Genomic DNA, 16,265 nt, shown 5'->3' on the forward strand with positions numbered 1-16,265 from the left:
ATATATATATATATATATATATATATATATAGTACAATTAAGAAATTCACTTTAGGCTGGGCATGGTGGCTCATGCCTGTAATCTCAGCACTTTGGGAGGCAGAGGTGGGTAGATCACTTGAGGCCAGGAGTTTGAGACCAGCCTGGCCAACATGGTAATACTCCATCTCTACTAAAAATACAAAAATTGGCCAGGCATGACGGCATACATCTATAATCCCAGCTACTCTGGAGGAGGCTGAGGCATGAAAATTGTGTGATCAGGAGGTGGAGCCAAGATCACGCCACTGCACTCCGACCTGGATGACAGAGTGAGAATCTGTGTCAAAAAAACAAAACAAAACAAAATCACTTTAGGTATGTGACCAGTAAGTGATTACATTTTAATAGATAGTATATATACTTTAGTATATATACTTTAATAGAGAGTGTATCTATGCAGAAGAGCAAATACAGTGTGAAGCAATGCAAGCATGTAGGGAAATTTGGTTGTTGATATATCTGGCTTCTGTCTGGCTTCATGGTTAACTATATTAAGAAAGAACTGCCAAACTGACAGTGTGTTTGTTTCTTTTTATTTTTTTATTTTATTTATTTATTTTTTATTATACTTTAAGTTCTAGGGAAGAAATCCATTTTATCTACAAAGATACATATAGATTGAAAGTAAAGGGATACAAAAAGATATTCCATGAAAATGGAAACCAAAAGTGAGCAAAAGTTGCTGTACTTGCAGCAGATAAAACAGACTTTAAGTCAAAAACAGTAAAACAAAAACAAAGAAGGTCATTATATAACACAAAAGGGATCAATTCAGCAAGAGGATATAACAATTCTAAACATACATGTATTCATCACCGAAGCACCCAGATATTTACAGTAAATATCATTAGATCTATAAGGAAGAGAGAGACTTCAATACAACAATATTTGGGTAATTCAACACCCCACTTTCAGCATTAGGCAGATTATATAGACAGAAAATTAACAAAAAAACAGTGAATTTAAACTGCATGTTAGCCCAAATGGACCTAATAGACATTTACAGAACATTTAATCCAACAGCTACAGAATATACATTCTTCTCATCAGCACACAGAATATTCTCCAGGATAGAACATATATCCGGATACACAAAAAGTCTCAACAAATATTTAAAAAATTGAAATTATATCAAATATCTCCTCAAACCACAATGCAGTAAAACTAGAAATTGATAACAAGAAGGACTTTGGAAATTGTACAAATACATGGAAAGTAAACAACATGCTCCTGAATGACCACAGGGTCAAGAAAGAAATTAGGGGAGAAATTTTTAAAAATCTGGAAACAAATGAAAATCAAAGCACAAGACCAAAACCTACAGCAAAAGCAGTGCTAAGAAGGAAGTTTATAACAATGAACACCTATATCAAAAACTCAGAAACTTTCAGATAAACAATCTAATGAGGCACCTCAAGGAACTGGAGAAGCAAGAACAAGCCAAACCACAATTTAGCAGAAGAAAATAAATAATAAGGTCAGAGAAGAACTAAACAAAATAGAGACTAAAAAAATACAAAGAACTGATGAAATGAAAAAAATTTTTTTATAATATAAACAAAATTGCTAAACCATTTGCTAGACTGACCTAGAAAAAAAAAAAAAAAGAGAGAAGACCCAAAAGAACAAAATGAGGAATGAAAAGTAAGATATTACAACTGATGCCATAAAAATACCAAAGATCATCAGAGATTATTATGAACAACTATACGCTAACTGGAACATCTAAAGGAAATAGATAAATTCCTAGACAGATAATTTACAAAGACTGAATCAGAAAGAAACAGAAAACTTGAGCAGACCAATAATGAGTAATGAGATTGAATCAGTATTAAAAAGCCTCCCCAAAAAGAAAAGTCCAGGTTTGGATGTCAGAAGAACTAATGATTCTCCTCAAACTATTCCAAAAAACTGAAGGGGAGGGAATTCTCCTTAATTTATTCCATGAAACCAGCACTGCCATGATAGCAAAACCAGAAAAGAATGTAACAACAACAACAACAACACGGGCCAAGATCCCTGATAAACACAGATGCAAAAAACCTCAACAATATACTAGTAAACCAAATCCAACAGCACACAAAAAAGATGATACACCATAATCAGGGATGCAAGCATGAGTCGGCAAACTATACCACATCAACAGAAAGAACAAAAGCCATATCATAATCTCAACAGATGTTGAAAAAGCATTTGACAAAATTCAACATCCCTTCATGATAAAAGCAGTCAACAAACTAGGCACAGAAGGAACATATCTCAACATAATAAAGGCCATACATGATGAACCCATAGCTGACATCATACTGAATAGAGAAAAGCTGAAAGCTTTTCCTTTAAGATCTGAAATAAGACAAGGATGCCCCCTACATCACTCCTATTCAACACAGGACTGGAATTCTCAGCCAGAACAATCAGGAAAAGGGAAAGACATAAAAAGCATATAAACTAGACAAGAGAAACTCAAACTGTCCCTCTTTGCAAATGATATGGTCTTATAACTACAGAAACCTAAAGACTCCACCAAAAAACTCTTAGATAAGAGAAATAAATTCATAGTAAATAGGTAAAGTTGCAGGATACAAAATCAACCTACAAAAACCAGTAGCCTTTCTATACATCAATAATGAACTAGCTGAGAAAGAAATCAAGAGGGCAATTCCATTTACAATAGCTGCAATAAAAATAAAATACCCAGGAAGAAATTTAGCCAAGGAGTTGAAAGACCCCTACAAGGAAAAGCACACAGACGAAAGACATTAAAGAGGACACAAACAAAATGCAAATACATGCTGTGGTCACATATCGGAAGGATCAACATTGTGACAATGCTCATACTACTCAAGGCAATCTACAGATTCAATGCAATCCTTATCAAAATACCAATGTCATTTTTCACAGAAATAGAAAAGACAATCCGAAAATTTGTACAGAAACAAAATAGTGGCCAAATAGCCAAAGCAATCCTGAGCATAAAGAACAAAGCTAGGCGGGCGCGGTGGCTCAAGCCTGTAATCCCAGCACTTTGGGAGGCCGAGACGGGCGGATCACGAGGTCAGGAGATCGAGACCATCCTGGCTAACATGGTGAAACCCCGTCTCCACTAAAAAAAAAATACAAAAAACTAGCCGGGCGAGGTGGCGGGCGCCTGTAGTCCCAGATACTCTGGAGGCTGAGGCAGGAGAATGGCGTGAACCCGGGAGGCGGAGCTTGCAGTGAGCTGAGATCCGGCCACTGCACTCCAGCCCGGGCCACAGAGCGAGACTCTGTCTCAAAAAAAAAAAAAAAAAAAAAAAAGAACAAAGCTAGAGGCATCTCACTACTTGACTTCAAAATACACTGCAAGGCTATAACAACCAAAACAGCATGGTATTGATATAAAAACAGACACATAGACCAATGGAACAGAATAGAAAACTCAGAAATAAATCCAGGTATTCATAGCCTGGATAACTTTTGACAGAGGCACTAAGAACACATAACTTTTGACAGAGGCACTAAGAACACATATTGGGGAAAAGAACACCCCTGTAAATAAATGGTGCATTTATTTACCCTGGGTAAATAAATAAATAAATATTTACCAGGGCAAATAAATGAATATCCATACGCAGAAGAATGCAACTGGACCCCTGTCTCTCACCATATACAAAAATCAACTCAAGATGGATTAAAGACTTATATGTATGCCCTAAATTATAAAACCAGTAGAAAAGACAGGCTTCAGGACATTGGTCCTACAAAGGTATTGTAGATAAAACCTCAAAAGCACAGGTAATAAAAACAAAAATAGACAACTTAGAGTGTATTAAACTAAACAGTTTTTGCATAGCAAAGGAAACAACAGAGTGAAGAGACAATTTGTAGAATGGGAGACAATATTTTGCAAACTATTTATATGACAAGGGATTAATATCCGGAATATACAAGGAACTCAAACAGCTGAACAGTAAAATAACAAACAGTCCTATCAAAAAGTGGGCAAAGGTTTCAGCATGGTACTGGTACAAAAACAAGACACACAGACCAGTGGAACAGAAGAGAGAACCCAGAAATAAACCTGCACACCTACAGCCACCTGATCTGTGACAAAGCTGACAAAAATAGGTAATATGGAAAGGACTCCCTATTCAATCAATGGCGCTGGGATAGCTGGCAAGCCATATGCAAAAGAATGAAACTGGATTCCTACCTTTCACCATATAAAAAAATTAATTCAAGATGAATTAAAGCTGTAAATGTAAAACCTCAAACTATAAGAATCCTAGAAGAAAATCTAGGAAACACCATTTTGGATACTGACCTTGAAAGAATTTCTCAGTAAGTCCTCAAAAACAATTGCCAACAAAAACAAAAACTGACAGGTAGGACCTAACTAAAGAGCTTCTGAACAGCAAAAGAAACTGTCAACAGAGTAAGCAGATAACCTACAGAACGGGAGAAAATATTCACAAACTATGCATCCAACAAAGGCATAATCTAAGATCTAGAATCTATGAAAGAGTTCAACAAGCAAAAACCAAATAACCCCATTAAAAAGTGGGCAAAGGACATGAACAGACACTTTTCAAAAGGAGACATACAAGTAGCCAACAGACGTATGAAAAAAAGCTCAACATCACTAATCATCAGAGAAATGCAAATCAAAACCACAATGAGATACCATTTTACACCAATCAGAATGGCTATTATTAAAAATACAAAAAAAAAAAAAAAAACAAAACACAAGAGATGCTGGTGAGGTTGTGAAGAAAAGGGAACACTTATACATTGTTTGTGGGAATGTAAATAAGTTCAGCCACTGTGGAAAGAAGTTTGGAGATTTTTCAAAAAAGAAAACTACCGTTTGACCCAGCAATCCCTTTTCTGGGTATATATCCAAAAGGAGAAAAATTGTTCCACCAAAAAGACACATCCACTCGTATGTTCATTGCAGCACTATTCACAACAGCAACGACGTGGAGTCAACCTAGGTGCCCATCAATGGCAGACTGATAAAGACAACGTGGTACATATACATCATGAAATACTACGAAGCCATAAAAAAGAAGAAAATCATGTCCTTGGCAGCAACATGAATGGAGCTGGAGGCCATTATCCTAAGTGAATTAACACAAAAACAGAAAACCAAATACTGCATGGTCTCACTTATAAGGGGGTGCTAAACATTCAGTACTCATGGATGTAAACGTGGCAAAAATAGAAACTGGGGACTACTAGAGGGGGTGGGAGGGAGGGAGGCAAGGGCTGAAAAACCGTTGGGTACTATGCTCAGTGCCTGGGTGCTGAGATCATTTGTACCCTAAACCTCAGCATCATGCAGTATAACCAGGTAACACATCTGCACAGGGACCCCTGAATCTAAAACACAAGTTGATAAAGAAAGGAAAACAAAAAAATGGGCAAAGAACCTGAACAGAAATTTCTCAAAAGAAGACATACAAACGGCCAACAGGTAAATGAGAAAAATGTTCAATATCACTAATCATCCAAGAAATGCAAATCAAAACTACAGTGAGACATCCTCTTACACCAATCGGAATGACTATTCTTAAAAAGACAAAAAAAAAAAAAATAGCAGATGCTGGCAATGATGCAGAACAAAGAGAATTCTTATATATCGGTAGAAATATACATTAGCACAGTTATTATGGAAAACAGTATAGAGATTTCTCAAAAAGACTAAAAATTGAGCTAACACATGATCTAGTAATTCCGCTACTGTGTATTTTTCCAAAGGAAAGGAAATCAGTATATCAAAGGGAAAAGTGCACACCCATGTTTACTTCAGCACTATTCACAATAGCAAAGATATGGAATTGACCCAAGTGTCCATCAAGGAACAAATGAATAAAAGAAACGTGGTATACACACAACAGAATACTACTTATACTTGGACATAAAACAGAATGAAAGTATGTCATTTGCAGCAACATGGATAGAACTGGAGGACATTATATTAAGTCAAATAACCCAGGCACAGAAAGATAAACACTGCATGTTCTCATTCACATGTGGGAGCTAAAAAAGTTGATTTTATGGAGGTAGAGGGTAGAATGATAGATACCAGAGACTGGGAAGGCTGTGTGTGTGTGCGGGGCGGGTAGGGGGAATGGAGAGAGGTTGGTTAATGGGTACAAACACAGTAGACAGAAGAAAAACGTTCTAATGTTCAACAGCAGAATAGGGTGACTATAGTTAACAAACGCGTTGTATTTTTCAAAATAGCTAGAAGACAGGACTTGAAATGTTCCCAACACATAGAAATGATAAAAACTCCAAGTGAGGGATACCTCACATAATCTGACTTGATCATTACATACACATTCTATATATGCAACGAAATTTCACATGTACCCCATAAATATGTGCAAATATTATTAACTTACTCAACAGTCATTTATCAAGCACCTACTGTATGCCAAGTGCTTTATTAGATAAATACTGCATGTTCTCATTCACATGTGGGAGCTAAAAAAGTTGATTTTATGGAGGTAGAGGGTAGAATGATAGATACCAGAGACTGGGAAGGCTGTGTGTGTGTGCGGGGCGGGTAGGGACAATACCCGAGTGTTTAGTTTTACTGTTTAGGGATAATAGCCAGCCACGCTTCAATCCTGGCTCACTCTGAATATCAGTCTGTGTTGGATTTCCTTCTGGAAGTGACAGATACAGCCCAGGACAAGCTCCCATTAGGGATGACTGGCTGTAAGCCCTGTCAAAGGGAAACCTGGGGTCCTTCCCTTGGGGCAGGCAGGGCATACCATTCAAATAGGCATTCTGGATGTCGATGGCCTTGGTGGACTGGTCATCAGCTGAGCAGTGTGGGTGGTGGGTCGGGGCCACGAACACCTCGAGCATCCCTTTGGTGAGGCCCGGCTCGAACATCATGCTGCGGCTCCTCACACTCACGTTCTCGCAGCCTGGGTACAGGTTGTTGATGCTCACTGAGACTGCAGCACAGAAAGGATCACATGAGTACTCGCAGGGGGCAGCATGCACCTCTCTCCCTCCTAGGCTGACCTTGAGGTTTTCTTATCTGGAGCACGCCTCTGTCCCCACCCCAACTCTGGCTTCAGGCTGAGTGTGTCTGTCCTCACACGCGCAGAGCAGCAGTGTTCCCAGGGAGACTGTGGGCTTTTCCGCTGGCTCCACTTCCCCACAACCCTTTTCTGCCCCGCCCTGTGCCTGGGTGGCTGGTCCTAGGGACTGTGTCTCTAGGCTGGCCTGCCATGTGATTTAGGGTCAGTCAAGGGGAGGCTGTGGAGAGGGCGGGAGGACGGAGGTCGGGTTTCTTCCCTTGTCACTTCCTGCTACTTCTCTGATACTCGCAGTCTCTGTCTGCCTCTACCTCCCGCTGAGCGACTTCTCTCTCTTGCACATGAGATTATTATTGCAGTGAAATGGAAAATGATTTCACACAGTAGCAGGCCATGGCATTAAATAACGCTGCATCACACTCTGTGAAAGCTCCTCCTTTCTGAAATTCCCTTGAAGGCCTTTCAGTTGTACTTGCAGCAAGTCTCCGCTTGAGGCCTTCCGATTTTAGCATTTCCTCAACACCTGCTCATCTTCCCCTTTAATAAAGAGAGTGTGGGCATCAGCGTACAGCTGGATTTTATTCACATTGGTTGCTGTTCACTGCATTTCTTTTTACTTATGACAGTGGTACTGGGTTCCCATTTATGATAGGAATATTGTTTCATTTTCAAATCAATATATTTCAGTGAGTCAGTTTAAAGGAAACATTACGCAAACAATGGTGAACTTGTGGGTGTCGTAGGGGAGCTGAACAACAGAGTCTGGGTCCCCTGCGTTTGGGCATAGAGCCTGTGCTTCCTTACTGTCTCGGTTACTCATTGGCCTGACCCTCTCCCCATCTCTCCTACCAGGCTTGTGCAGGCAGAAGCTGCCTTTCTGGTCAGGACTGTGACCCAGGGCCCACGGAGGGTGCTCTGTAAGAACTTGGTGAATGAATTGCATTGGAGAAGGGGTTCATTGATCTTAACTGCAGTATGGTTGGTTTACAATTAATACAATAGGCATTGCAAGGCACTAAAGAAGTGACCATTTCACCTGGATATCTGACTTTAAAACAGATGATCCAAACACAAAGGTAATCCCTTACTTAAAGACCAAAGAGCTAAGACTTCGGACATGGATAATGGGGTATCCAACTGAGCGGATGAGGAGAAGAAAAGTGGATCCTAAGGGCAGAGTTAGGTACAGGGAAAGGAGAAAGGGCACTTGGAGGGCAAGATTTATTCTGAAAAACACAAACGCATGTTATATTTCTGTAGGAAAGTTGGCAGATAGGAATGTAAATAGAAAACAAAAGCAAAATGGTGTTAAGCTTTGATGTCAACATAGCTGCCATTTTAGTGTATTTCTCTGCATATTGTTAATTCCAGTCTGACAAAAGCTGTGGGGTTGCCCAAGAATGGGACTGTCCATTTCCCTGTGACCTGGAATCTGTGTCTGGGTGACTGCCTGTCAGGAACAAGCCTTGTTTAAGTGGCATGTGGCCGTGTGCTTAATGAGGAGAGCAGACGTTAGTAAATGGCAGTCATTCCTGCTCCTCGGTGGCAGTTTTCATTGGGAGGATAAAAGGTTAGGACAGGCTTTGTACAAGGTGTTATGAAAACAATAATTTCACGGGGAAGCACTGAAATCCCAGGAAATCATTTTTGTTAATACTGCCCCCTGGTGGTGTAACGTGGCGACACCCAGGAGACCCACTTCACTGGGTCACTGGGAATTCCTTCTGCAGGCTCCTCTTCGCGGGAATAGGAATGGCCTCTTCAAATGCTCTTCCTGGACATTCACGCCTCCTATGACCTTGAATGTTTTCCTTCCCACAGCTCAACAGCCACAACCCTCAGTGTCCCCACAGCTCAGTGATGTGTGCAACAGACAACTTCAAGAGCACCCCGTCCTGTCTCCTGGCTGGGAGCTCAGCCTTGGCCTCCAGCGTTCTCAAGAGAACGGCAGTCGTAAAGGGCCAAAATTCTAAAAGCAAACTTCTTGCTGTCTTATGATATAAATGTCGTCTGTAGGCATCTCTCCCATTGAAGGGAAAAGGGCCTGACAATTCTAGGAGAGGTCACCGGAGCCCTGGCCTAAAAGAGACCCCAGCACGGCCTGCCAGGCACCAGCAGTATCCCTAGTAGGTGACACTGGTGCTGCTTCAGGAACCAGGCCTAGTCCCTGGAGGCACGCTCAGGGGTGGCAGTTCCTCGGGTGTCTAACAAAGCCGCGCTGCTCCGTCGGCTCCCAGCACACATACCCTCTGCCACAGTCCAATCCCCTCAGGCTGCCCTCGCAGTGTCCTGTGCTTGTGCCCTGCTCTGCATTTCTGGGGCATTGTCTGATGCTGACACACAAGCTGTGAGGGCAGCAAGTGCCTGGCGACCCGCCCAGTTCAGGGATGGGGCATCCTCTCTGTCTCATCCACCTCCAACTCCAGCTGCTGAGCTGTGCCTCCCGCCCAGGGATCCCTCAGCCACCAGGCTTCAGGGGCACCCACCAGCACACACTTCCTCCAGGGGCAGGCTGTCCTGACTGTGGCGGCCCAGGGACCAGGATGGCCGCCTCCTCCCCAGACGCCATGGCTGGGCTGAAAGCAGCTGGCGTGACTACACCTCAGGGCTCTCATGCAGAGGGGCTTCTGTCCCCAAGCCAGGACCCCCTCCCTGAGCCCTGGCTAAAGATGCTGTCCCCACAGTGGGGCATGCAGAAAAAGGGTCACCCTGAGACACCCTTCACCAGGAACCCGCTGCAAAGGCCAGACACAGATACTGAGCAGAAGCGAGGCCATGGATATCTCATGTCTGAGGCCAAGGGCAGAGCCACAGGTGACATCGCCCCCTCCCAGGACTCCACAATGAGCACTCCTGGGTATCATGTGCACACCCACTTAGGCCTTGCAAACTTTCCAGATCATGACCTCATAACCTCTCTCTCTCTCTGTTTCTCGTATCCCACCCTCCCAACCACAGAGGTTCAGGTTGCAGTGACCTTAACCACAGCAGGAGCAGGCTGCCTCCCTCTAAGAGAGCAACTGAATCCCACTTAAATCCTCAACTAGAGCAGAAATCACACCGGAGGCTGGGTGTGGTGGCTCACGCCTATAATCTCAGCACTTTGGGAGGCCAAGGCCGGTGGATCACAAGGTCAGGAGTTTGAGACCAGCCTGGACAATATGGTGAAACCCCACCTCTACTAAAAATACAAAAGTTAGTCAGGCATAGTGGCATGTGCCTGTAGTCTCAGCTACTCGGGAGGCTGAGGCAGGAGAATCGCTTGAACCCAGGAGGCGGAGGTTGCAGTGAGCTGAGATCACGCCACTGCACTCCAGCCTGGGTGACAGAGCGAGACTCCGTCTCAAAAAAAAAAGAAATCACACCGGAAAATGGAAAAGTGTGCCCGTGAATTCCTTATGCAGGGTGTCATTGACAAGCACTGGCTCAGGCACCAGATGTTCTGGGATTTTCCACCTGTGTGCTTCAGGAAGCCAACTGACCCCTTAAGGCTGTAGTGAAACAGCGGTAAAAACACCCCAGAAGCTGTCACGTGGACTAAATGAGGTGTCATTCAGACCATATTTCTCCCAGTTCCTGGCACACAGTGCTCTATAATATTGACATATGTATCAGCAATATAATAATACAAACTATAACTCTGTTTTGGTTATTCTTTCTTCTCCTCATTTCAATTCTATAGCTGTGTTCAGAGACCAGAAGTTGAAACGGGCATATAAATCTCAGCCAACTCTCCACAGCTACCCATGGCCCCCAACATCCCCCCTCACTGAGGGGATGTAAGAGAAACACAGACTTTAACACATTTGGTGTCCACCTGGGGAACAGACCTGGCTCTTCTGTGACATCATATACAGAGAATGAATCAAGGCACAAAGCACAAAACTGTCCTGGTTTAGGAAACTCTTCGAAGGTCTCTCATCTTTCCACAAACTAACTCGCTCTGTCTAGAGGAGGATTCATTTGGAATCACACCCAAGATTGCATCGTTTTCTCTTGCTCACTGCCAGGTGTTTCCTGACAGCCCCCTAACGTGAATCAATAACCCTGTCTGTGGCAGGCCCAGAAGGCAGCAAAGCTTCCCAAGGAGGGTGGATGTGACCAGAGAGATCATCCCTGAAAACCACTAAGGAGCCTCTGGAAACCCCTATCCAACCTTGAACTGAGCAGGATGGTGCTTCCTAGAAATCCCTTTTTGTTGCTCCATGTATCTACAACACTGGGTCTGCCTGTAGCACTCCAGAAGGAAGGATAAGGCGCAAGGACCCTTCTTGGGCTGGTACTTGATCTGTGCTATGCTTGGACTGTTTGAGTTTGAGCTCTTTTAGTCTCTAAGGCCAGAGCCCCTGAGTAGAATGCAATGCAATGTGCAATTGTGTCCCCAAAGCTGACTGTGCAAATTCTGCAGTTTGCACATTTATGAGGATGGACCTTTGTGTCTGTGGCCGTGATTTCAGTGAGGCCCTGGTTTTGCTACTGCCAAGTCAGTTTGCTATTACTGGACAACAGGCAGCACACACAAGGCCGCCAGCCACCCTGGACCTGAAACCCACTAAGGCCACAGGGTCCAGTACAGGCCAAGTGACCCAAACACAACTGCCTTCCCCGCTAGACCTTGAGAGGAGAGAGGGTAGAAGCCAACACCTGCTGGAGAGACAGGGGCCAGCGTGGAGGTTCCTACCTGTGGGCTTAGAAGCCAGGGGTGAAGGTGGGAACCTGCTGGAGTTGGTGGAAGACAGTCTGGGCCGACGCCTTCTGAAAAAGCTCCTCAGCAGCCCACACTTGAGAGATTCTACAAGGGTGGTTTTCCCGGATCCCGAGTGGCCAAACAGCTTGAGCTTAATTCTTGGCTGCAGGTTCTGTGTGGGTCGGAGCTGCTGGATGAAGAGTCCTCGGTGCGTATCCTGAGCACGGATGAGAAAGAGCCAGTGAGTGACAGGAAAAGAGGCAAATAATGATTCTCAAGGTTCCTAATCCCCAATGTGCAGTTTTACCCATGCTGAGGATAAGTTTATCTCTTTTTTTTTTTTTTTTTTGAGACAGAGTTTCACTCTGGTTGTCCAGGCTGGAGTGCAATGGCGTGATCTCAGCTCACCGCAACCTCCGCCTCCTGGGTTCAAGCGATTCTCCTGCTTCAGCCTCCCGAGTACCTGGGATTACAGGCATGCGCCACCATGTCTGGTTAATTTTGTATTTTTAGTAGAGACGAGGTTTCTCCATGTTGGTCAGGCTGGTGTCGAACTCCTGACCTCAGGTGATCCACCCACCTCAGCCTCCCAAAGTGCTGGGATTACAGGTGTGGGCCACCGTGCCTGGCAGTGTGTTTATTTCCATCACCAATGAAAACGTTGAAAATTCAGGTAAGATTCACATAACATCAAAGTAACCATTTTCAAGTGTGAGAATCAGAGGCTTTTAGTGCATTTTCAGTGCTGCAGACCATCACTACTGTCTCCTTCCAGAACATTTGTGTCACCCCAAAAGGAAGCTTTGTGCCCGTGAGCATTCACTTGCCATTCCCCTGTTTGTTCAGCCCCTGGCAACCACAGAGATATTTTCTGTCTCTAAGAATTTGCCTATTTCCATTGAATTCTGATGCATGACAAGATGGGTGGAGCAATTGTGAAGCCTTCAATTTTTTGGGGGGGGAACCCCCATACTTTATTTAGAAATTTATCAGAAAAACATAATCGGATGGCCCAAATGTCCACTTCATAACTGTAGGTTTGGAACAGGAACTTTATCTTACTGTTAACTACCTACTAGCACTTTTGATTTAACTTCATGGCAATGTCACCTGTATGTGAATATTAAAAATATCTACCATCACTTTTGGTTTCAACCACATGGCAACCTAAGAAGCCTAGGAACAGACCTACAACAAATCGGGCGCGGTGACTCAAGCCTGTAATCCCAGCACTTTGGGAGGCCGAGGTGGGTGGATCACGGGGTCAGGAGATAGAGACCATCCTGGCTAACGCGGTGAAACCCTGTATCTACTAAAAATACAAAAAAATTAGCCGGGCGTGGTGGCGAGCACCTGTAGTCCCAGTTACTTGGGAGGCTGAGGCAGGAGAATGGTGTGAACCCGGGAGGCGGAGCTTGCAGTGAGCCAAGATCCCGCGACTGCACTCCAGCCTGGGCAACAGAGTGAGACTCTATCTCAAAAAAAAAAAAAAAAAAATTAACATATTACCAAACACATAAAATAAAAAATATAATCAAAGATTTACCCTCATCAATTAAGAGGATGAAAGAAAACGGAAAGCCAGATCAAGAAAGTTAGAAGCCTTCAATTTAATCATGAAATAGGATCAGCCCTGTCTAACCAGCTAGAGCATCGGTCCCTCTCTGTGTGGAGGGGTCTGGATCCTTTAGGGCAGTAACGGGACAAGAGGATGAGGGAAGGGGCACTCCAAGGTACAAGCTCCATGCTGCAGAGGGGGCTGGGAACACAGTATCCTCATTACTTTCTTCTTTTTCCATCCCAAAGGGAGAAGCAGGAGGCTCCACAGAATGAAATAGTTCTCTACTCACTCACTTTTTCATTCACTTAGGGAGGCCCCCCGAGCCCCGTGCTAAGCACAGTGCTGACAACAGGAAAATCCAGACTCAGCCCAGATCCATGGTCTTGGGGAGACACAGACATGTGAATGATTTCACATCTAATACCAAGTAAGAGCTTTTAACAGGATAGTGTAGGCAAGGTGTTCAGTGCACCCAAGGGAACCTACTCAAGGCTTACGTGATGTGGCACTGACCATGCCACCCTGGTGTCACACCCCCTCACAGGCCACCATCTCTTCCCACCACTCCTGCCCTGCTCCCTAATGAGGACCTGTTTGGAGCCGTGAGGTGCAGCCTGAGGCCTCTTCCTCACCCTTACCCAGGACGACCCCTCTGCTTTAACCTGCAGTTCCCACAAACCCACAAAACCTGTCTTGACTGCCATCTCCTCCTGGAAGCTTCTTCCCACAATGCGTGGCTCTCCAGGGTGACCCCCCAGTGTGCAATTACGAGGTGTTCTGCCCTTCTAGACCAGGAGCCCATCTGCAGGGACAGACGGAATTCCCAGCCCCAGCAGGTGTAGAATCTCCATAAACCAGTGTCATATAAATGACAGAACTCAGAGGGACCTACGCAAGGGCATCTCTTTGTGATCTATACCTGGCGGGACCATTCCTTCAGTTCTAAATCCTGGGAGGTGCTCTTACTGCTGATCTCTTCCAGCAGCAAAAGCCAGTGTTACTTTTGCTGTTACAACTGCATTCCTACAAACTCACACATAACTCTCCTGAAGGCTTTGATTTTCCTATCTCCATTTTCAACTCCTAAGCCAGGACCAGACTTCCTCAACAGGAACTATACTGACCCCTGGTGGGCACCGTGGAAATCTGAGGTGGCATGTTAGTTTCCACAAGGTTGAGGGGATGCTCCTGCAGCTGGCTGGGTGTTCAGACACCGTGTAACAAAATGCCCCTCACAGCGAAGAATTCTCCTGGGTCCCCTGACTTCTGAGCATCTGATGAGCATTTATATAGGGGAAAAGCCTGTTTAAAATCATCTGAGCTGAGAACTTAACTACATCTTACACATCATCCAGAGGGTTTTGGGGGCAGTATTTAATATACACTGAGTCATCCACGAATGCTGCTATTTTACAGACTGGCAAACAATTACACTTTGCTTTTTTCCTTTCATCTTTCCTGAGTGCTGTCTCCGATTTCTGGACATCAGCTCAGCACGCTGCTGTGGCACTGGAGCTGCCATCCCAGCCCTCCAGTGTCCATGGGCGTCTGTGGGGGTTGCACTCACCGACCCTGCGGGTGGGTACAGGGACCGGCCGGGTTTCCCAGTCTCCTCCTGCCTGTGTCCTAGCACATGCATATTGACATCCAGCATATTTCACTATGCGCATGCTTCCACAAGGTCTCTGTTATATTACAGTCAGGACATGCTACTGATCTTTTGAAACTATCTGTGTAGTAGGTACACCCCTGTCTATAAATTCTACTTTAAGAGGATCAAGGGAGCATGACACAAGGCTTGTTGTAAAATGCTGGGGCAGCTGGGGTGGAGGTCACGGCACCGAACGACGATCTGTAGAACATGAGGTGGTCCTTACTCTGGTATCTTCTTCTGACCTCAAATCCCAACAGGTTCAGAGACAGAGCACCACAGGGAAAGGAAAGGGCTGGGGTCTTGACAGCAATGTCCTTGACTGATCACCTGAATCAGCAAAAAAGCTGGAGAGATTCTATTATGAGTTACTCATTGGGGGTGGCACCTGTTAGCTGGAAGGAATGGGGCTCTGAATTCCCCCCAGTGCTACATGCAGCAGGTGCGCCCGTGCTGCTGGGCTGCCACCGACCCTGGAGCAACTCCACCTCCCAGCCTACTCCAGCCTTCCGCAGCGGCCCTGGGTCTTCCTTGTGAGTCCAAGGCTGTACCCACACCACGCCATGCATGAGCACTTGAGATGCGTCCACTGTGCTGAGCAGTGGTCACCTTCCAAGGTGAGCATTCCAAGGGGTAGATGAAACTTCCTCAGCTATTCCCTGACACGCAGCTCCCCACACACGGAGATTCTTGGTACCAGCCCAAGTCGGCTTCATCTGAGACCAGGAGAAGGCAGAAAACTGTACCTGGTTAAATCCAGTCACTGGATCCTGGGTGCCCCCATTTTGGTAAAGAAACTGTGCCATGAATCTGCCTGCAGATCTTTCTTTCTGTTTCGTGCCTGTGGATCTTGACACTTTGAGCTTCAGCACACACGTCTGTCCTGTCTGCAGAAATGGGGCAAGCTCATTCGTTCTGCAGGAGTCCCACAGGCCCTTCCACTCTCAGCAGACTCAAACCATGGTCAACTACAGACACCGCTGCCCCTGTGAGAGGCTTCTAGAAGCGACTGAACCTGCAGGCTGACTTGCTCCTGCGTATGAGTGCAAGCTACGCCTGTGACTTCCCCGTATTGAGTCCAGCTCACTCCTTCAAATTCCACGCAGGGCAATGCTGGGTCAGAAGCTCCTGGCAATCTGTTTGCCTGTTTCATGGGCCAGCCCAATAAACGGAGAAGGAGGGAGGAGGCAGCAGGAGGAGTTGAGACAGATGTGTTTCCTGTCTGCAGCAGTAACTTCCACGTGCAAGGCGCCTTCCAGCTCATGCTATGCCTTCACTCACATT

General features: G+C 44.9%; 1 protein-coding gene across 7 annotated transcripts in view; it reads right to left on the reverse strand.

Annotated features, from left to right (window-relative positions):
* The window catches only part of DAPK1 (death associated protein kinase 1), a 214,435-nt gene that overhangs the window by 16,921 nt on the left and 181,249 nt on the right, over positions 1–16,265 (reverse strand). For all 7 annotated transcript variants that reach the window (XM_033236896.1, XM_033236900.1, XM_033236895.1 and 4 more), the window contains 2 exons: positions 11,764–11,986; positions 6,807–6,995 (listed from right to left, as the gene is read on the reverse strand). In XM_033236896.1, the coding sequence (XP_033092787.1) occupies positions 6,807–6,995; positions 11,764–11,986 (412 nt within the window). The remainder of the gene's footprint in view (positions 1–6,806; positions 6,996–11,763; positions 11,987–16,265) is intronic.

This window comes from Trachypithecus francoisi, unplaced genomic scaffold, assembly GCF_009764315.1.
Source record: "Trachypithecus francoisi isolate TF-2019V2 unplaced genomic scaffold, Tfra_2.0 Lachesis_group16, whole genome shotgun sequence".
In the NCBI taxonomy this organism is placed as follows: Eukaryota; Metazoa; Chordata; class Mammalia; order Primates; family Cercopithecidae; genus Trachypithecus; species Trachypithecus francoisi.